The sequence below is a fragment of the Humulus lupulus genome, chromosome 6 (genome assembly GCF_963169125.1).
Source record: "Humulus lupulus chromosome 6, drHumLupu1.1, whole genome shotgun sequence".
NCBI classification, from domain to species: domain Eukaryota; kingdom Viridiplantae; phylum Streptophyta; class Magnoliopsida; order Rosales; family Cannabaceae; genus Humulus; species Humulus lupulus.
This window is the reverse complement of record NC_084798.1, coordinates 115,402,997-115,426,510: the sequence shown is the minus strand read 5'-3', so window position 1 is coordinate 115,426,510 and position 23,514 is coordinate 115,402,997. Positions and strand designations below refer to the sequence as shown.

The 23,514-nt window shown below is 42.1% G+C and overlaps 1 protein-coding gene across 1 annotated transcript; it reads right to left on the bottom strand.

Moving 5' to 3' along the window:
- Window positions 1-14,712: 14,712 nt before the first annotated feature.
- On the bottom strand, window positions 14,713-19,060 carry LOC133782463 (serine/threonine-protein kinase CTR1-like). Its single transcript, XM_062221782.1, has 6 exons — window positions 18,689-19,060; window positions 18,428-18,476; window positions 17,348-17,388; window positions 15,669-15,737; window positions 15,390-15,490; window positions 14,713-15,280 (listed from the first exon to the last, which is right to left on the bottom strand). The coding sequence occupies exons 2-6, from the start codon at window positions 18,474-18,476 to the stop codon at window positions 15,175-15,177; spliced, it is 366 nt and encodes a 121-aa protein (XP_062077766.1). The 5' UTR covers window positions 18,689-19,060; the 3' UTR covers window positions 14,713-15,174.
- Between the last annotated feature and the right edge of the window lie 4,454 nt (window positions 19,061-23,514).

The following is a 23,514-nucleotide window of genomic DNA, read 5'->3' as shown; positions in this document are numbered from 1 at the left end:
AACTCCAAACGGATATAGGATGCTGGCCGCACTCTATATCCTGTATAAACTTAACAAATGGCCAGAACCTTCGCCCCACGAGGTCAACTATCTTTTTGACCTTAAGTCACAGCACAACGGGACGGGCTTTTTCCACTTCTGCCACCAGGAGACCGGCCGGACGTTCTTGAGTGGCACTACCCATATATCAAACGTGGGGCATTACAACAAGGAGTACTTCTTTACTCCGGACATAACCAGTAACAACTTGGCCTTCGCGAGAGGAGGTAGGAGCTTGTCTTTGACTGGTCGATATTTTAACATAGAGTGTTTCCTTTCATTTTTCTCAAACTTAATATGTTTTTCAGGCCCTTGGTTACGCCCGACCCCAACACCAGACATGGTGTCGAGGTCTAACACTCTGGCCAGGACGTCTGATGCAGCAAAATGTGTCAAGACCCTGATAACCGAAAAGAACTTGAGGTCGTCTGGCCTCCTGGCTCCTCGCCATGAAAATAGAGGGTCCGTGGTGGACGAATCCACTGCCGAGGGGGTTCCCGAGCAGCAACCTCCTGTGCCTCCTCCCAGGAGGAGGCCAACAGGAGTTACGATCAGGGAACCCATGGGTAGCCCTTCCGTAGAAAGGCCTTCTGCTCCCCAAGGCAAGGGGAAAGAAAAGGCCAAAGAGCCTATTGTTGACTTGGGAGAATCTTCCGATGACAATGGTAAAGTTATTTTGCTTTTAAATGGTTTGCCGATTCCCTGTCACTTGTTTGACGGGGATGGTAACTTTACATATGCTCCAAACTTAGGGTCAGACTTCTTCATGCCAGATAATGAGTATATGACTAATAGAGTCACTAGTGTAGCGACCAGTAGTTGTAGCTCGGGTATTTACTTTGTTACCTCCTTTCAATTGTCTAACTTACTTTCACCTGCCTCCTTTTTATTAACTTGCTATGTTTATCTTCATGCAGATATGTCAACTCCCAACATTTTTGACATGTACCAGGCTGAGGACGAAGAGGAAGTTCCTCAACTCCAACAGAAGCCTAAGAAGAGAACTGGTGAATCCAGTCGAGGCCCTCCAGCCAAGAAGGGTCGATCAGAAGACCCTCCTCAGGGCACGCCAACTGGGCAAAGTCCCGCGCCTACTGGGCGAACTCCTACCCCTCCTCCAGCTCCTTCCGAGCAGCAAAACGCCCCTGCCTCGTCGAACCCTCCAGCAGCACCCACCAGAGAACAGCTTTCTCGTGAAGAGGCTCATGGGGCCAGACTCATGAGCCGCGCCATTCGATCTGCCAGGGACTGCCTCGATCGCATCGGCAAAGGTGACCGTGTTAGGGCCGCAATGGTCCAAGCTGAAGAGCTACCAGTCGACCAGATCCTGAACAGGGCTCTGAACGAAATCTCCAGCGTAAGTATTTCTTTATTCTTCGAGCTTTATTTTTTTAGTCCTCGTGATAAGTTCTAACTCCTTTTTCTTTGTGCACAGGCCTTACTTTCTGCCACTACTGCTCGTTCCCGAGCCCAGGTACCTCGAGCAGGCCGAGGCAAAAGCCATCGAGAGGTATCAGGTGAAGGCGGCCGAGGAGCTTTCGGCTGCTGAGGCTAAGCATGCCAAGGAGTTGGAGGCAGTGGTTCGAGAGAGAGATGCGGCGGTGACTAAGCTGTCAGAGGCTGAAGCTGCGAAGGAAGCAGCGGTCAAGTTGAGGCAGGAGTATCGAGATTTCAACAAGACCCACCTCCGCAAAATCAAGCATCTGGGGGAGGTACTCAAGGCCAAGGATGAGGCCATTCTCACTCTCGGGGGCAAGGTGAAGAAGTTGGAGCTCGACAACTCCAAAAATTTGGAAAAGTACAAGAGGATGACACTCCGATGTTTCTACAATTTCTGGAAACACAATCAGGGTGCTGACTTTAGCTACCTTTTAGAGGAAGTCAGAACTGCGGAGTTGGCCCGATGTGCTGCCCAATTGGCCGAAGAGGAGGCAAGAGCCGCGACCCCTGCCACTCCAAGCGTCGCTGGTGCGGAAGAAGAAGATGCTGTTGAGGACGCGACTAACCAGGATGCTGCCCAAGACCCTCCGGCCCCGAATACCTCTTGAATTCTTCTCATTTATTTTTTCTTCTTTTTGGATATACGACCCAAGGGTCGTGATGTAAAGACAATAGTTTCTTTTTTAAACTTTGCTGCACGGGCAGCAAATCTTTTTACTTGAACAGTTACATCCAAGCTGCGATGCTTACGGTGTAAAAGCTTAAATCTTGATGCTATAATATCTTTACTTATTATAATATTTGTCCGTATGACCGGACTTAGCATAGTACTTTGGCATGATTTAACAAAACATAAAATTTGAAAAATACTCTAAGTACTGTAGCATGCTTTTACTTATTTTGTTCATGTGTTTACATACCTTGAGAGTATGCTTTGCTATCGATGTGCCTTATATGCCCCCCAAGTGATCGAGGAGCTTTAGGTCCTTGGTCACTTGCCTTGACCATAACCTGCTCGAACATTCCTGTTCGTGTGAGAAATGATACTTGTAATACAGCAAACAACATACGTAATGAACAAATACTTGTAAATATAAATTCACAAAGGTTGGAAAGAATGACTGGCTGAGCACAGTCCCTTATAATCTCAGATTAAAAATGGACTAAACATGTCTTTACGAGTGATTCTGAAGTAGAATCTTACATATACGAGCAGTTAGCCATACAACGTGGCTAACCCTCTTTGCAATACTTGTAAAAATTAAAAAGAAAAATTTAAACAAGCCAGTCCTTTAAGAAGGACTGTTCATTGATAATACTTGCGCAGGTGTTCTCCATTCCAATAGCGCGGAACGAGATCTCCGTTTAGGCGTGCAAGTTTGTAGGTGCCTGGGTGAAGGACTTCTTCAATCTGGTAAGGTCCTTCCCAGTTAGGTCCGAGCACTCCAGGAGTGGGGTCGCGGGTATTTAAGAAAACTCGTCGTAGCACCAAATTTCCGACGTTGAATTTTCTTTCTTTAACTTTGGAGTTAAAGTACCGGGCGACTTTTTGTTGGTAAGCAGCAACTCGGAGTTGAGATTTTTCTCGCATCTCGTCGATCGAGTCTAGGGACTCCATCATCAGCTGGCTGTTCAGGTCCTGGTCGTAAGTCAAACGCCGATGTGAGGGGGGATCTAACTCGACAGGCAACATGGCCTCATATCCGTAGGCTAGGGAAAATGGGGTATGCCCTGTTGCTGTTCGGTGAGATGTTCTATACGACCAGAGGACTTTAGGCAGTTGCTCTGGCCACGCTCCTTTAGCTTCTTCAAGTCTTTTCTTCAGGGTGTCCTTAAGAGTTTTGTTCACGGCTTCGACTTGCCCATTCGCTTGGGGATGTGCGATTGAAGAAAAACTTTTAATGACCCCATGCCTTTCGCAGAAATTGGTGAATAAATCACTGTCAAATTGGCTCCCGTTGTCTGAAACTATCTTCCTGGGTAATCCATACTGGCATACAATGTTCTTGATGACGAAGTCAAGAACTTTTTTGGTCTTGATGGTCGCGAGTGGTTCAGCTTCGGCCCATTTTGTGAAGTAGTCGACTGCCACAACTGCGTACTTTACTCCTCCTTTCCCTGTTGGCAGGGATCCAATCAAATCTATCCCCCAAACTGCGAAGGGCCATGGGCTCTGCATCTGTTTTAGTTCATTTGGAGCTGTTCGTGGGATCTTGGAGAACCTCTGATATTTGTTGCATCTTCGTACATACTCCATCGAATCCTCATTCATTGTTGGCCAGAAGTAACCTTGTCTTAGAATCTTTTTTGCCAAACTCTGCCCCCCAGCATGATCTCCGCAGAAGCCTTCATGCACCTCCCTCATGAGTTCCTTAGCTTTTTCTGGTGTAACGCACCTGAGTAGCGGCATTGAATATCCTCTTCAATACATAACGCCATCGACCAGTATGTACCTAGCGGCTCGCCTTTGCAGAGTTCTGGCTTTGTTTCTATCTGTTGGTAGTGCACCATTTGTCAGATACCCCAAGTAAGGCGCCATCCATGTATCCTCCATTCGAATCTCCATACTGGACTCAGCTGCTTGTATGCTTGGCTTGCTCAGTCTTTCCACTGGCACAATGTTCAAAGTGTCAGCGTCCTTCGCGCTCGCGAGTTTAGCTAAGGCGTCTGCATTCGAATTCTGGTCTCGCGGGATTTGCTGGAGGGTGTACTTTGTAAACTGGGCTAGCAAATCCTTCGATTTATTCAGGTAGGCCATCATCTTTAAGCCTCGCGCTTGATATTCTCCTAGGACTTGATTTACGACTAGCTGAGAGTCACTGTAAATATCAAGCGTCTTTATGCTCATATCTTTGGCCATTCTCAATCCAGCTAGGAGTGCTTCGTATTCCGCTTCATTGTTTGATGCCGCGAAGTCAAACCTGATTGCGCAGTGAAATCGATGCCCTTCCGGCGTTATCAATATCACTCCCGCTCCAGCGTGGGATTCGTTGGATGAACCATCCGTGAATAGCTTCCACGAAGGAGTTTTGTCTTGAGGCATGGGCGCTTCAGGCTGTTCGCACTACTTACTGCCTGGGAGTTTGGTGAACTCCGCAACAAGATCGGCCAAGACTTGTCCCTTTATTGCTGCTCGCAGTGAATAAGTTACATCGAACTGCCCTAGTTCGACTGCCCACTTTAACAATCTTCCAGCCGCCTCAAGTTTTTGGAGGACTTGTCGAAGAGGCTGGTCGGTTAAAACTGTGATAGGATGGGCTTGGAAGTAAGGACGCAACTTCCTGGAGGCTAGAATTAAGCAATATGCTAACCTTTCGATTGGCGGATATCTTAATTCTGCACCGGTCAGCCTTTTGCTGACATAGTAGACTGCTTTCTGTACGCCTTCTTCCTCCCGTACTAGTACCGCACTAGCAGCAACTTCGGTAATCGCCAGATAAATATACAAAGTCTCTCCTTCGATTGGTTTTGATAAGATGGGAGGTTGTGCCATATGAGCTTTTAAGGCCTGGAATGCTTGTTCGCAGTCTCCCGTCCATTCAAACTTCTTATTCCCCCTGAGTAGATTGAAGAATGGGACGCACTTGTCAGTTGATTTCGAGATGAATCTACTCAGGGCCGCGATCCTCCCACTTAAACTTTGTACATCCTTAATCCTCTCTGGCGACTTCATGTCGATCAGGGCTCTTATCTTGTCGGGGTTGGCCTCGATCCCTCTTGAATTCACTATAAAACCCAAAAACTTCCCTGATCTGACTCCAAAGGAACATTTGAGGGGATTCAACTTCATCCGGTACTTGTTTAGCACATCAAAGCATTCTTGTAGATCCCTCACATGTCCTTCTGCCTTTTTAGACTTTACCAGCATGTCATCCACATATACCTCCATGTTTGCACCGATCAGCTCCTTAAACATGTGGTTGACTAGCCGTTGGTAAGTCGCATCTGCGTTTTTCAGCCCAAAGGGCATCACTTTGTAACAGTATAAGCCCGTATCGGTCCGAAAGCTGGTGTGATCCTCGTCAGGGGGATGCATGCTGATCTGGTTGTAGCTTGAATATGCATCCATGAACGAGAGGATCTCATGTCCTGCAGTTGCATCGACCAGCTGGTCGATCCTTGGGAGCGGGAAGCAGTCCTTTGGGCAGGCTTTATTGAGGTCCGTAAAATCGACACAGGTCCGCCATTTTCTGTTAGGCTTGGGGACCAGCACCGGATTGGAGACCCACGACGGATAAAACGCCACCCTGATAAACCCATTCTCCTTAAGCCTTTCGACTTCTTCTTTCAAGGCTCTTGATCTTTCCTTATCGAGCAGCCTTCTCTTTTGTTGCACGGGTGGAAAGGTTTTATCTATGTTTAGGACATGGCTGATTATTGCAAGGTCTATCCCAACCATGTCTTTGTGCGACCAGGCGAAAACCTCCTGGTTCTTTTGCAAGAATTCCACCAGTGCTTGCTTCATAGTAGGCTCTAAGTTCTTCCCAACCTTCACGACTCTGGTCGGGTCTTCTTTGTCGAGTTGGACCTCCTCAAGGTCCTCAACGAGTCCAACATTTTCTTCAAAATCCCCAAAGCGAGGATCCAAATCTCCATCCTCACTTTGGGCAACACCCTATTTGTTGACTTCACCACCGGATTGGGCTTGCGTGTCTATTGCCATCTGCAATCGATCTGGGGTAGTGCTCCTCGATGTCCCACTTTTCACCTTTGTGATTGAGGCGTTGTAGCACTCCCTGGCTTCCCTTTGGTTTCCTATGACGCGTCCTACCCCCTCGTTCGTCGGGAATTTTATGGCTAGGTGCCACATAGAGATGACGGCCCGTAGATTAACCAGTATGGGCCTTCCAATAACGACGTTGTATGCCGAAGGACAATCGACCACTACAAAAGTGGTGAGTAAGGTCCTTGTTGCGGGCGCTGTACCCGTCGTTACTGGAAGCTTGATCATTCCGGCTGGGGAGAGTCCTTCTCCAGAGAAGCCGTATATGGTTTGATTGCAGGGCTCCAAGTCTTTTACGGACAACTTCATGCGTTCCAGTGTTGACTTATACAGGATGTTCACTGAACTCCCTGTATCGACCAGTACCCTCTTTACCATCATATTGGCCATCTGGATGTCCACGACCAGCGGATCGGAATGTGGGAACTGAACGTGCTGGGCATCGCCATCAGAGAAGGTTATCTCACCCTCCTCTGACCGAGCCTTTTTTGGTGCACGGTCCTCCACAGTCATCATCTCGATGTCTTGGTCGTGACGTAGAGTCCGAGCGTATCGTTCCCTGGCCTTTCTGCTATTTCCCACGAGGTGTGGGCCTCCACAGATGGTTAAGAGTGTTCCAGCCACAGGGGCAGGCTGTAATGGTGGCGAGCGTTGGCATGTAGACGCCTGCTCGTTGCCACCTGGAGCTTCTCGTTGGGAAGTTCCCGAGGCCCGTACGTACCTTCTCAAGTGTCCTTGTCTAATAAGGAACTCGATTTCGTCTTTTAACTGGTTGCATTCATTAGTGTCATGTCCGTAGTCGTTATGGTAACGACAGAACTTGGTAGTGTCTCTTTTCGAAATGTCCTTTCGAATGGGTCCCAGTTTCTTGTAAGGCACACTAGAGCTTGTGGCCTGATAAACCTCTCCCCGAGACTCGACGAGGGCAGTGTAGTTAGTGAACCTAGGTTCATAACGATTACCCTTGGCTTGTTTGTTGTCGGAGGTGGAAGGCTCGTTATACGGCCGTTTCCCATCATTTTTGCCATTACTGTTGCCGTTTCCGTGGCCTTTGTCGTTGCCATTAGGTTTGGAACCATTGGCGGCTTTGGCAGGTTCGGCGGCCTTCTTACCCTTGTTCGAGGGCTTTCCATCATCAGCAATGGCCTCCTCGAGCTTGATGTAACGATCAACTCGGTCCAGGAACTCCTGGGTTGTTCTAACTCCTTCCTTTCGGAGACTTTTCCAGAGGGGAGAGCAACGTTTGACCCCCGCGGTAATGGCCATCATCTTGCCTTCGTCTCCTACTATTTTTGCTCCAGCTGCCGCTCGCATAAAACGTTGGACGTAATCCTTCACTGACTCTCCGTCCTGCTGGCGAATCTTGACTAGCTGGTTTGCTTCGGTTGGGTGCACACGACCCGCATAGAACTGTCTGTAGAATTCCCTTACGAACATTTCCCAGGAAACTATGCTTGCAGGCGGAAACTTAAAGAACCACTCCTGGGCCGCTTCAAAAAGTGTTGCAGGGAAGATCCTGCACCGAGCGTCTTTGGACACTTTCTGAATGTCCATCTGAATCTCAAATTTATTCACATGCGAGACTGGGTCCCCATATCCATCAAATTTCGGGAGCGTAGGCATTATGAACTTGCTGGGAGTTTCGGCGTTAGCTATCCTCTGGACAAAAGGAGTGCCTTTCCTCCTATCGTGTTCGATGTAAGAAGTCCTTCCTCCGACCAGCTGCTGCATAGCCTGATTGAGTGCGTCTATCTGGGCTTTCACTGCGGTAGGAATTGTGGTGGCCTCTGTTGCTAGGGGGATGTTTTCGCCGTGCTTCTCTAAACGATCATTGAGCACATCTCTCAGGTCCTCCACTCTTCTTCGCTGCTCGCTACCACCGAGCCGGTTGAAGACATTATTTTGTCTGGGCTGCCCCCCAGCATCCCGTCTATTTGGCTGATCGTCTTGAGGTACTTGGCTCCTGCTTTTACCTCTTTCTCCATTCCTCCCGTCGGCATTTCCCTTGCCTGAGTCAGCTTCTTTGTATCCGTGGCCATCTCTGAATCTTGACTGGCTATGGTGAGATCGACTGTTCCCTCGAGGCCCGTTCCTGGCTGAACCATCCCGAGCGTTAGAGAGTGGTCTGCGCTGGTCGTGGTGTCCCCGTGCATCAGCGTGCCGTGGGGGTCCTCGGACCGCAGAGCCTAGCTCTGAGTCCCTCATGTTACCAGGAGGGTAGTGACCTCTGTTCGCTTGGTTTGGCCCATCATTCTCATGGCGTCTTGGACTACGAGGCTGACGCTCGGCCCTATTTTGCCTTTGCTGCGGGGGATTACCCCGAGCAGCTTGGGATGGTAGATTTGCCTCAGGGTCCAACGGGACGTCGTCATGGGGTGTCTGAGGCTGCTCGGGCCTTTACGGACTTGAAGGCTGAATTGGTGGGCTAGGATTGGGACCCCTCTGGGGTGGCCCATTCGCGGGTTGGTCAGGCTGTGAGGCAGGTGCGGTTTGATTTCTAGCCAACAGCAAGGCTGCTTCAAGGGCGGCCATGGCTTCGGTCTGGCGGCGATCCACCTCCGCCTGTCTCTCGCTCAATTCCGCACGCTGCCGATCAATCTCCTGCTGTTGCCGCGTCATAACTTCTGCATCGGTCTCTTGATTGGCCCTCAGACTAGCCAATTCTTCCTGCAACGCACCCAGGGTGCTCTTCAGCGTCGCATCGTCCATTTCCTCCTCTTCAAAATCTAGTTGCGGCTCATCTTCCGCCATGCTTGCAGGGGGAGGAGGAGGTGGTGGATTCGACGGTGCAGCGGCAGTTGCCTGCCCAGTTTTCCTTCCTGCTTTCGCCATTAGTTTTCTTAACAGCAATAAATCAATCTCTCAATGAAAGCACCAGAATGTTGACCCAAGATTTGGCCAACTGACACGGAGTCAAAGCGTGATTGATGTGGACGAATGTATAGAGAAGAACGCAATGACAAAAGTAAAGAAAACACAATAATTTATAGTGGTTCGGCCCCAGGATCTGGTAATGACCTACGTCCACTTAGAATGATATTGATATAAGAATCAGAAGGGTGATCAAAGAACCTGGGTTCAATGAGTTTCACTAACCTCTGAAGAACAATACAAGTTTACTTGGAAAATTACTATAGTTTTGAATGACTAAAAAGCGAGAAAGGTCCCTTCCTTTGAGCTATCTCTTGCTATTTATAGGCTCAAGGAGGGTTACAAGAGATTGTTACAGATATTCTTCCCTGAATAATCGGATATCCAAAAGATTGTATGAGGTAAATTCGGGATTCATAAAGATCTTCCCATAAATGTTGCCTTGTACGCGGAAGTATCGACCAGACTGGTCGCGGGTAAGACAGGCTTACCCTGCTTCTACTGTGTCTCCTGGTCGATACTCTAGCAGACGCTTCCAGGTATCAGCCACGTGTCCAGAGATTATTTGCCACGTCACCAATGCTAATTTATTGGATAACAGTGCCTTTTCGCCCAAAAATGCAAAAATTCAACTTTTTGTGTCTAAAATCATTCAAAAATTGTTTATAATTAATTTTAGGGGTTGTATACAATTAATAAAACACACATAAAAATTAAAAAACACCATAACAATCGATTTTTAGGCAAAAACACATAAAACCTAAACATGATTCTAGAACATGCAACCATCCAATTTTCTAAACATGTCAAAGTTTATAAACATAATCATGCATTCAAAACATCTAGATCTAGGCAACCTAGGCTCTGAGGCCGATTGTAGGATCTTGGAATTTAAATCTAGATGCATGTTTCCTATTATTTTTCCAAAAATATAATAGAAACATAGAATAACATGACATACAAATGAACATCAGATTTGTAAATTAACAAAAACACAAAGATGTACAAACTTACGAATACACAGTGAACTGGAACAACTCCTTCCTTCAATCTCTCTGACCCTTGATTCCTTTCTGTAGTAGAGTATTATCAAGAGATTGAACTAGATCGGCAACACATTCTTCCTCACCAAGCCTTTGATCAACCTAGAACTAGTGTGGGCTGGTTCTCAACACATGAGATATAGATCTAGAAAAGAAGAAGAGAGAGAGTGGCCAAGAAAGGATTAGAATGTCTAGGTTTATACTTACCAAATGAATCAACTGAGACTAATTACTGAAAACCCTAGATATCATATTCCTTATATAGGCAACTTAATTTTCTTTATTTAAATTTAAATTAAAATTAAAATTAATTAAAAATAATACATAAAAGTAAAAGCCTTGGGCTGCCTTAAATAGACTTGGGCTCAAACTCTTTGTTTTGAATTTAAATCTCGGTTTGGCCTAAAATCAAAACCTTTTAATTTATTTATTTATCTTGTAATTAATTAATTAAATCCTTATTCAAATGAACTAATTATAATTTGAAACTTGATTTAATATTATTTATTTATATTGACACCAATTTATCAGTATAAATAAATTTGCCGAAAAAATCTCTTTATTCTCTAAATCTTATATCTCTAAAAGATTTTCCAAAATTGGACTAGTCAACTTTAAAAATTATAATTGATAATTAAATCAATTAATTGAGACATTCTAGATGATTTACTCAAAGGTGATGCTGGGACCATGTGTAACGCCCTAGGTAGCCAAGGCCGTTATACTGTGTGTTTATAAAGGTGCAAGACTTGCAAATTAAGTCATTTATTTAGAAACGTGTTACTGAAGCCATAATTGAATTAGGGTTAAAACGTTTTGGTCATAAACGATGCATTTCATTTAATTAAACATTTTGTACATGGGATTCCATAGAAATAGAGTTTAAAAGACAGTTTACAAAAATTCCAGGTTGTAAACAAGTACTAGCCACTCTAAGGGAAAAACAAACATTTAGGCTTCTCCTGTCCTGTACCACTCCTCGGTCGTGGTGGCCGATCAGCTGACTATGTACATTCAACCTCAAAGCTCTCCAACTCAGGACTGGTCCACCTTGCTCTTGCCTTTACCTGCATCACGAAGCACCCGTGAGCCAAGGCCTAGCAAGAAAGCCACAATACAGAGTATAACCGGTACATAACAGTCACATATTTCATGAATTATCAATCAGACACAAACAGGTCATATTGCTCATATAAACAGTGATATCAATCTACAAGCCAATAATCAGTTATTCATATAACATACTCGCCACAATCATCAGTTTAAACAGCATTAAACATATCACGCCAAAACCCAGGGTCGGTGCCCTTAGACCACACCCTCTGATTATCCCACTTACTCTGGCTCGCTTAGGCCGAGCTCAGTGATTATGTATTTAACCTCAGCTACCAGTGGCCAAGTCGCGCTCTGTGCGCAAATATTGATTCCGGCACTCTTAGGCTGTTTATCACATGTCCCCATGGCATAATACCATCTCATGACATCACATACAAATATAGGGAACTCTTAGTCCCAACATAATCACATAACCGAGTGCAGTTTCTTACCTTTGATTCTGATAGCTTTGATTAGTGAAATCGACCTTCAAGCAAGATCTTGTTTGGGCCTTAGCGTACACCTAGTCACAGCCATAAATTAGAACCATCACTAAACTTCAATTCTGTAACCTAACCTCGGGACCAATCCCGATCCCTCAGGAAGTCCTAATTCCACCAAACGGGGTGGTGGAATCAAACCCCGAGACCCTAGGCAAAAAGCCTAAGAAAATACCCAAAAATCCATTTCTGGAGGCAGGGTAGTGCTACAACGACATAAAGTGGGCGCTTCAGCGCTACAAGCAGAGACAAAGGGCCCCCCAGGAAGCCAGCATAGCGTTGTAGTGCTCCAAGGCTAGCGCTACAAACAACAATCTTCAACCTCTGGTTTTCTCCTTCGAATTTCCCCGAGCCAAAACTCCCTAAAACTCCTCCAAACCTCAACCACACACCAAATTGAGCCTACTATCCTCTACATCTCATCCCACATAGCCCAACAACATAAAAATCAACCACATGCACCATCAAACAAAGAAAACAAGAATTGAACTAAAACCTCAAGAACTCATCAGAAAACCAGAATCAACCCAACAACTCAGATGATCAAGCATAGAAATTCTTACCTTTAATGGGGAATTCGACCTTAGGTTGCCCTTAGTATCCTTCCAGCCTTTAGCTCCTCAATTCTTCAAGCTCAAACCCCTTAACTTCCATTTAAAAATCCAAACTCAGAACTCAAACTCACCAAAACTCAGAAATCTCAACATAGCTTTAAACCTTACCTTTATTTGGGAATTAACTCCAGCTAACCCTCTTGATTACCTCAAGAACCAAGGTCCCAGCTATAGCCTAAGCCTCCACTCAGTTACAGCTTCAGAAATCCACAAGAAATGGTGAAGAATGGACAAACCGAGTGGAGGAGAAGGAGGTAAGCTCAAGTGTTCTGTTTTCTCTTCTTTCCTTCTTCTTTTCTTTTCTTTCAGCTTCTAATACTTTCTAAAAAAATTCCACTAAGTCTATAAAGGCAGAAATGACTCTTATCCTCTTTTAACCACCAAATGACCACTTTGCCCTCCCACTTAAATCCTAAGCCTTTAAACATTCTAAGGGCATTTTGGTCATTTGCTCCCAATTCTCGCTAATTCCTCGAGTGTCCCTAATAATTACTGCTTAAACATCGACACTTAACAAATCACCAATTATTTTCCTCAATGTCAAATAGTCTCTAATATATTTCCCAAGTTCCCTGAAATACCCCCAAGGCTCCCCCTAGCCGGGTATAAATCCCCGCTGTGACTATTAAGCTAAACCGCTCACTAGGATCGCCTCGAGTCACAAGCTGCAAATATATCCACATAATAATGTGGTCCCAACAATTTATCACATATAATCATGTTTATGCCCTCAATGGGCCAAAATTACATATATGCCCTTATAATCTAAACATGGCCTACATGCGTACTAATACTCATAATCATGCATCTCATATATCCATGTAATCATATAAGCAAGCTTATCACATAGTCATGCATTTAATCATTTAAATCACACATAAACCAATTATGCCCTCCCGGCACACTAATTAAGGCCCTTAAGCCTCATTAGTAATTTTGGGTCATTACAACTATCCCCTCCTAATGAGAATTTCATCCTCGAAATTTACCTAAATAACTCGGGATACTGATCCCGCATTGCTGACTCAAGCTCCCAGGTCGCCTCATCGACCCTACTATTCCTCCATATTACTTTAACCAGAGGAATCATCTTATTCCGTAGGACTTTATCCTTCTGATCCAAAATCTGAACTAGTCACTCTTCATAGGATATATCTGTCTGCAATTCCAAATCTTCATACGTCAGCGCATGAGTCGTATCAGAGACGTACTTTCGGAGCATAAAAACATGGAATATGTCATGAACTCTCGACAACGACAGTGGCAAAGCTAACCTGTAAGCCACCTGTCCAATCCTTTCTAGGATCTAAAAAGCACTACTACAAAAAAGACTTTTTAGGACTAGCATTGCGAGTCTTAAAAAAGTTTTTAGAACTCGTGGGGTGCGAGTCCTCTATTTGAGAGCCTTAAAAACTGAGGTTTTTTAGGACTCGCGTTGCGAGTCCTAAAAAAATGTTTTCAGGACTCGTATTGAGAGTCCTAAAAGAATGTTTTTAGGATTCGCAATGCAAGTCTTAAAAACTCCCGTTGAGTGCCTTTAAGTAAGTTTTTAGGACTCGCAACGCAAGTCCTAAAAAATCGGGTTGAGTGCCTTTAAGTAATTTTTTAGGACTCACAATGCGAGTCCTAAAAGATCCCGTTGAGTGTCTTTAAATTAAGATTTTAGGACTCGCTTTGCATGCCCTTAAAAGTAAATTTTTTTTTAAAAAAAATGCAGCTACAATTTTCATTTTGATTTTAAAAAATATATATCCCTTTGAGGGTCCAAAATGTATTATATATGTTATATTTCTAAAAATTTTAAAAGAAAATACAACAAAAATAATTTTTTATTAATTACTCAAAAATATAATTTCAATATTTAGTCTACTCGGCTTACAAAAATCATATTACATGATAGTTTATACTACAGTCAAATTCTATCATCACCAAATATTAAACAAGAAATGTATACAAAGTTAGTGAAATATATTTTTTATTCTAAAAACTTCAACTACCAATGTTGTCTAGTATTGCGCCAAAGAAATGCATCTCAATATAGACCTGCACATTATAAAAAAGTTCTTTAATTATTAGGTTCATCAAACTTTTCAAAAGTTTTCTTAGAAACAATCAATCCATTGCAAACTGATAATTAGTATTAGAATATTGTATTTATAAAAAAATATACCTTTAGAAAATAAGCACGTCCAAAACATCAAGGAAATTTGGGATAAGAAATATGTTTCAAGATAGCTAGACACGCTTGTATTTGTTTACAAATTTCAACATTTTCTAATGATTAAATTTTAATCCTCATGCAACTAGATATAAATTATTAAGAGAAATACAAATTCATTTGAATTAAGACTGAAAGATGATTGTTGTAAACTTAAGATATAATGTACTAATCAAAATATCAATTACATATATCCAATATAAAAGAAATTTAAGTGCAAAACGTTAAAAATAGATGTCTATCTGCATAATGTCTAGATTTAGTATTGGAGTTTGGAGAGATATTTAGTTACTCGCACATACTAATTAACCTATAGACAGTCCACATGCTATGTAGAAATAATTTCAAACCAACATTTAAATCCCAAAGAACTTTGAGTGTCACATCTCTAGAAAAAAAAATACTGCAATTTCATAAAAACTAGTGTTGAAAGTCTTTACCAAAGACAAATTCTAGCTTTTGCCACACTAAGCTATTTTCTATATCAAGTGACAAAACAAGACAGATTTCAGAGAAAGAATCCTAAACAAAAGCGGGGAGACGATTATACTAAACATTTATAGGGGAGCCATGAATAATAAGATGTAGATAGCCAGTCACCGAGTTCTTTCAACATAGAAACAAAAAGCAACTAATCACACTGAGACATTACTACATCGTAAGCCATATTCAGCCGAAGCCTTTCATCAAGTATAACTCCAGCATCCGACCTCCTTAAAAGTTTATCCAAGCAACCACTGCAATTGAAATAAATAACGTTGTTCAGTGCATTAAAAAAATGAGAAAAGGGAGAGGCAACCAATTAATATGGACATCTTGAAAGACAACATCAGACAATCTTATTACTTTTTTAAGTACTCTGTAACTATGGAGAAGTTTGGTGGCTGAGTAATTGCACCAATAAAGCTAACAATATTTGGATGCTGCAAACGTTTCATGATAGCAACCTACAGCCAAAGTACAATTTAGAAAAGTATCAACTAACAATAAAATACCAGAAAAATCTATTTCACTGGTCTTTGAAAAAGGATGAAGAAAGAATTCACCGTTGTTCATACTTTAATGACTTAATAGTTTTTGAAAGCCAAAAAAAAGCGTAAAAATAATAATAAATAAATAGCAAACCTCCTCTAGAAATTCTTTGAAGTGCTTTGCATGAAAATCTTGTTCCTTGAGTACTTTGACAGCAACATCCTAAAGGTTATTAAAATATTTAGTTTCAGAAGCAGACATAGACATTCCACTGAGATGATAGGCAAACAATGCATTGCAAAATGGTAGATACATTAAACATTTTCAGCTTTAAACCTAAACAGAAGTTTCCAGTTCTCATAACTATGGTAACTATAAACTACAAGTAAAAGCTTAGCCAATGGCTGACCTGCTTGTTCACCTCTAGGATTGATTGCAAGTCTTGTAAAGTTTCTCTCTTTAACTACTTGTCATATTGTTCATATCAAAAAACAACTTCTTTGTATTTGTTTTACTAGAAGATGAAAGGTCTACCCAATATTCAAGTTTAAAAGAAAAGTAATAGAGCAACAATAGTAGAAATCATGACCAGACAACTACAAAACTCTCTTGCTTTTAAAAAGGCACCACTGTGCGTACTTTCGCAAAAATTGTTATATATGAGCTTGCGTTAACAAGGATTGTTTGACTAAGTCTGCAATTGAGCAACTTCCGACTTGCCTAACCAAAGGGTTTCATTTCAAAACGAAAATTTAGATTTGGAAAATTAAAAATAAGATCAAAATTGAAATATTCAAAGAAATCTAGGTTGTAGACATCAAATTTCGAATACAAATACAATGTAATCATTAATTCTAAACCCTACAACAATGAGCATATGAATTATTTTATATACATATATATATATATACTAAAGAAACCTATTTGTGTCACCAGCATCCTGGACCTATTAACTAAGAAATTAAATAAGAATTCAAAGGTTTGTAAAAGATGGACCCTATGGCTATAATGACATTCAAAGCTAGAAGAGCTAGAGCTACAAATTTTCTTGAATTAGTACATATTGATGACATATGTGGTCTAACAAACATTCATGTGAGATGAAGATGCTAGAATTTTATCTCCTTCACGAACGATTGCTCAAGATGATTATGCATATCTAATAAACATAGGTATGAAGCTTTTAAAAAGTTCAAGAAGTATCAAGCAGAAACCAAAAACTACTTAAGTAATTACATAAAGATGACTCTTTGATCAGACCGAAGCAACAAATACCACTCGGATGAGTTTTAGCAACATTTAATAGTAATTAGGATTTTCTCCTATTCTTTGCACATAACAGAGTAAAATTGTATAGCAGAAATGAGGAACATAGCTCTTTTAGACATGGTGAGGTCTATGATTTGACACTGATCGTTTCATTTTGGGAATATGTGCTACAAACACAAGCACACTTTGTTCAATATCATACTCATCCCATCAAAATTGAAACTTGAAGACACCATATGAATTATGAAAAGTTTGTGTCATATAAGAATTGGGTGTTTGGCACTTATGCTAAAAAGGAAAGTGAATAAGAGAGAAACTTGTTCAGAGGAATGCTTTAAATGACTTAAATTTTATGGTTCAGAAGGAATAAGAATACCAAAAAGAAAACAAGTTAGACATCAATTGACTAAACTAAAGTTAAAATCACAAATTTACAATGGAATAAAACGACTACCTTTTATGGTTAAGAAAGAATAAGAACTTCCTAACCAACTAGACATAACAAAAAATACAAAGGTAAATGTATATCATGGATGAAAGGCAATGAAATAAAGATTACTTACTGAGCCATGCCATTTAGTATGATAGACAGTTCCAAAAGAGCCTGAAAGAATTTGCAAGAGATTTACTTTTATATCATCTCATTAATATATATATATTTCAGAATAAAATGTACAGCATTATGGGAATTGAAGTGGACAATTGCTAAACTCTATTTCAAAGAAAAGTAATTACTTGACAGATTTAAATTTAGGATGGCAAAGTCCTAATATGTTTTGGAAACTTTTCATGCTTCAGAGAGAAATTAAACATAACTAATAAATGTTTGTTTAAAGAAGAAAAAAATAAAAATAGTTGCCGCTTCAATGCATGGTTTACAGGTGGTAAGATAAGCATAAATAATTAGAAATTAAAATATCTCATTTGTTATCTAAGAACAACAAGAACACTGATAACCCCACAGCTCAAACAACATGACTCCAGAAATTTTATCCAGTCCAATGTTGCCCAAGCAGCCACTACCTACTTTCATGTTACTCTTCTCTAGTTCAGCCCAACTTTTCAAGTACATTTCTATAATTAAACTTGCTTCTCATGCACATAGTTCAAAGCATCTCCCCCTAGTGTTCTATACGCATAAGAAAGGAATTTATTTATTTCTACATCGTGTCCTCACTCTAAACCTTATAATCTTTAGGAGGGTAGAAACTCTAGCAGATCCCACAAGGAATTGATCCTCAGATATGAACCTTCCAACGTAATCCATTTCCCAACAATAGGTGAAAATAATACTAAAATCAACAGAAACTCTTCATGCCCACCTCAAATATTTCCCAAATGGCTAAAACATAATAATGATCACTGTCATATTTTTTTTTTCTTCTTCCTCAGTGTTTTAACACATTTAGTTATAGTTAAAGTTGAATATTTGCAAGGCAGGTTAGGGGACTTAGGACATAAATCAAAATATCTAAAACTCAACCATTATCAAACAAAACATAGAATATAAAATCATTTGTTTAAACGAAGATTTAAGAGTTAAAACAATATTATATACCAACAATTTGCATAGCTATGAATATGAATAAAATGTGAAAAAAAGCATCATCTTTGGAAGTAGCAAACAGCAAAATAAAACAAACCAGTGGAGGAAAATAGAATAATATCCAGCTCTTTCCCTTCATTAATCATCTGAATAATATCCAAAACAAAACATTCATACCATTGTCAATAATCATCCCCACTACTAACGAAAGATGATAATATTTTACTAAAATTTTAGAATAAAGTAATATTCTAACACCAAATTCAAAATCCAAAATAGTAAGAACCAAAGGAGGACAAACAGAATATAATACCATAGCATTCCTCCTTTCTACCCCAATAGAGAGAAAAAAACTTACCCAACACTCATGGACGCCCCACGCCTTACAGTATATTGAGCCAATGATGTTGAGTCCCTCGCTTGCGCCTGCATCCACAATGCCGAGCCTAGCCAAATTGTCACGCCGTTACCTACACTGCCACCCACGACCCCTCTGCGAGACTGAGCCACCCACGACCCCTCCACGAGACCGAACCACCCAAGACCCCTAAGCCCCTATCGTATGTGCCGTTTGCCCATGACCGGCCCCCAAGCCCCCCACCGTTTGCCCAATACCCACGATCGTTGGCCGTTCATCATTCGCCGTTCGTGTTGTTCGCCGAGCGTGAGGGAGAGGGAGTTGAGAGAGTGAGTGTTGCAGCTGAGAAGTGAGAAAGAGAGAGAGATAGGGTTTAGGGGAAAAGAAAAAAACGTGGGTGGGTAGAATTTTTAGTTTTTATTTTAATTTTAACTACAAATTTTAATGATATTAAGAAAAAAAATACAATAAAATATTAATGATATATTATTAATTTTTATTTTCTAATTATATTTAAAAACTAATAATTTATAATTTTTTAAAATAAAATTTAATTATATTATTCTTTATATGATAATTAATTTAATTTTGATATAAAATTATTATAAATAAAAAGTTAATAATATTAAAAATTTAGAAAAAAAATCTAGAATTTAGGACACGCATCAGTTTTTAGGACTCGCAATGTGAGTCCTAAAAACATTCTTTTAGGACTCGCACCTAAAATGTTTAGGAGGTGTTTGTTTAAAAAAAACTCAAACTTTTAGGACACACATAGTTTTTAGGACTCGCTCCGTGAGTCCTAAAAGAAATTTTTTAAGGACTCGCGAAGTTCAGGAGCTGTTTTTAGGACTCGCATTTAGGTGAGTGTCCTAAAAAGGTATCCTAAAAGAGTATTTTTGTAGTAGGGAAGGTCTGATGAATCTAGGGCTCAACTTGCCCTTCTTCCCAAATCTTCTCACCCCTCGCAATGGTGAAACTCGCAGAAACATGCGGTCCCGAACCTGGAACTCCACGTCTCTACGCTTAGGATCAGCGTAGCTTTTTTGTCTGCTCTGTGAGGCGAGCATTCAAGCTCGGATCTTCTCAATAGCTTCATTTGTCTTCTGAACCATGTCCGGCCCCAAATACCTCCTCTCACCCATCTCATCCCAATGAATGGGTGATCTACATCTCCTCCCATATAACATCTCATAGGGAGCCACTCCAATCGTTGATTGGTAACTATTGTTGTATGAAAACTCAATCAACGGGAGATACTTACTCCATGATCCCTCAAAATCAATCACGCATGCTCGAAGCATATCCTCCAACATCTGAATCGTCTTCTCAGACTGTCCATCAGTCTGAGGATGAAAGTTCGTGCTGAACTTCAACTGAGTCCCCATAGCCTTCTGCAAACTACCTCAAAACTTGGAGGTAAAGATAGGATCCCAGTCTAACACTATGGACTTAAGAACCCCATGGAGACGTACGATCTCCTTCACGAACAACTATGCATACTGATCTACCGTATACGTCATCTTCACTGGAAGGAAATGAGCTGACTTGGTGTATCTGTCCACTATCACCCACACCGAGTCATGAAGCCCTATAGTTCTGGGAAAACCTCCAACAAAGTCCATTGTAATATCCTCCCATTTCCACTCGGGAATACCCAAAGGCTGAAGCAACCCTATTGGTCACTGATGCTTAGCCTTCACTTGCTGACAAGTCAAACACCTGGCCACGTACTCCACTACATCCTTCTTCATCTCGCGCCACCAATACAACGTCTGTAGATCTTAATACATCTTCGTCATACCCGGATGAAGTGAGTACGGTGTAGTATGTGACTCATCTAATATCTCTCGTCTGATCCCCACATCAACTGGGACACAAATCCACCCCTGATACCGTAGCAAACCAACCTCAGAAATAGAATAGTCCTTAGCTACTCCTGCTAGGACATTATCTCTAACATCTTGTAGTTGAACATCCACTAGCTGACCTTCCTTAATCCGCTTTAGCAGGGTCAACTGCAGAGTAATGTTGGCCAACTGGCCCACCACCAATTATATCCCTGCTCTGGCCATTTCATCAACTAACTCTCTCAAAATTTTGGTGGAACTATATAACTGACTCGGGCCCCTCCGGATCAACACATCCACCACTACGTTGGCTTTCCTTGGATGATAAAGAATATCACAGTCATAGTCTTTCACCAACTCCAGCCAATGTCTCTGCCTCATGTTCAGGTCCTTCTGCGTGAAAAAGTATTTCAAATTCTTGTGATCAGTGTATATCTCACACTTCTCCCCGAACAGATAATGCTGCCAAACCTTCAGTGCGAATACCACCACTGCCAAATCCAAACCATGAGTAGGATACTGCTGCTCATACTCCTTCAGCTGTCGTGATGCATAAGCTATAACCTTCTCGTTCTGCATCAACACACAGCCCAAACCCAACCTTGACGCATCACAATAGACTACAAACTTTCCTTCCTCCGAAGGAAGACTCAACACATGTGCAGAAATAAGTCGTCACTTCAATTCTTGAAAGCTGTTCTCACACTTGTCTGACCAGACGAACTTCAAATTCTTCCGTGTCAATTTTTTAATCGGTGTCGCAATCTTCGAGAAGCCTTCTATAAACTGTCTGTAATAACCTCCTAACCCGAGAAAACTCTGCACCTCTGAGGCATTCCTTGGCCTCGGCCAATCTCTAACTGCCTCCAACTTAAATGGATCCACCTTAATCCCATTTGCACCAACAATATGTCCAAGGAATGTCACTTCTGGTAGCCAAAATTCACTCTTCTTAAACTTTGCGTACAGCTGATGCTCTCTCAATCTCTGCAGAACCTGTCGAAGATGAAACTCGTGCTCTGTCTCTGAACTGGAGTACACTAAAATATCATCAATGAAGACGATGACGACTAATCCAAGAAGTCCTTGAACACCCTGTTCATGAGGTCCATGAAGGTTGCTTGGGCATTGGTCAAACCAAACGACATGACCAGAAACTCATAGTGCCCATACCTCGTACGGAAGGCCATCTTCAGTATGTCCTCGTCCTTGATCCTCAGCTAGTGATAACCAGATCAAAGATCAATCTTCGAGAGCACCATCTTACCCTGCAGCTAATCGAACAAGTTGTCAATCCTTTGTAGAGGATACTTATTCTTGATAGTCAACTTGTTCAATTCCCTGTAGTCTATACACATCCTCAGAGTCCCGTCCTTGTTCTTCACAAACAAAACTGGAGCACCCCATGGCGAGTAACTAGGCCTGATGAACCCCAAATCCAGAAGCTCCTGTAACTGTATCTTCAATTCCTTCAGTTCTGCGGGTGCCATTCTATATGGTGGCCTCGACAATGGCTCTGTCCCTGGTGCTAACTCGATTACAAATTGAATCTCCCTATGCTGCGGTAGGCCCGATAAGTCCTCAGGGAATACATCCAAGAACTCACAAACCAATCTAGTCTCCCCCGACCTTGTTGGAAAAACCCTGGTGGTATCCACCACGCTAGCCAGAAAGCCTATACATCCTCCCTATAATAAATCTCTGGCTTTCAGTGCTGATATCATGGGTACGCAGGGTCCATATACCACTCCCATAAAGACAAATGGATCCTCGCCCTCCAGCTCAAAGGTCACCATCTTCTTCCTACAATCAATAGTAGCTCCATATCTAACCAGCCAATCCATCCCCAAAATCATGCCAAAGTCCTACATACCCAACTCAATCAAGTCTACTGACAATTCCCTACCATCAACCATCACTGGTAGTGCTCTAATCCACCTCCTAGAAACTACCAGTTCTTCTGTAGGCAATATAGTTCCTAATCCCGTAGTAGAATACTCACTAGGTCTACACAGTCAATCAATCACCTTACTAGATTCAATCAATACTATAAAAGTAGAGCCAGCACTAGAAAGCGGACATGTCACCACCGAGGGACTAGCCTCGGTCTCTGCTTGCGTCAGGGTGAACACTTGAGCTGGAGTCAAGCTATATACCTTCCCTGCTTCCCCTTTCTTCACTGTTGGGCAGTCTTTCTTGAGGTGCCCTACCACCCCGCACACATAATATGCCTTAGCCCGACATTCGCCCGGATGGTGTCTTTTGCACCTCGTGCACTCAGGATTGCTCCTCCATGAATCATTGCCTCCCTGAGTACCCCGACCTCTCCTATCAGGACCAGGAGCAGTCGAAGCATCAGGGGTCTTCGTCTTCAGATCAATGGGGCCTTCTCCCCTACCAAACCCAGAATAGGGAGGCACCGCCTTGCGGCCCTCCCGCCTTGCTGCACTCTCCCTCCAAATCTCGTTCTCCACTTCCTCAGCGGTAAGAGCCTTCTCAACAGCCTGGGCATAAGTTGTCCCCCCAGGAACTATTGTAATCCTCACATCTCATGCTATCATAGCATTAAGCCCTCTGATAAATTTGTCCTGCCTAGCTGCATCAGTAGGCACAAGATCTGGTGCGAACTTCACAGGTCTGTCGAACTTCAAGGCATACTCTGTAACTGTCATATTGCCCTAAACCAATCCCACAAATTCATTAACCTTCGCTACCCTGATGGCAACATTGTAATACTTCTGGCTGAATAAATCCTTAAATCCTTCTCAACTCAAAGTTGTAACATCCCTGGTCTGTGATGCCACTTCCCACCAGATGTGGGCATCCTCTCTCAACATATATGCAGCACAAGCCACTCTGTCATGACCCTCTACTCTCATGAAATCAAGAATAGTAGTGACCATACTCATCCACTGTTCAGCCTTTAGTGGATCTGGTCCTCCCTCAAAAGTTGGAGGATGTTGTTTCCTAAACCTC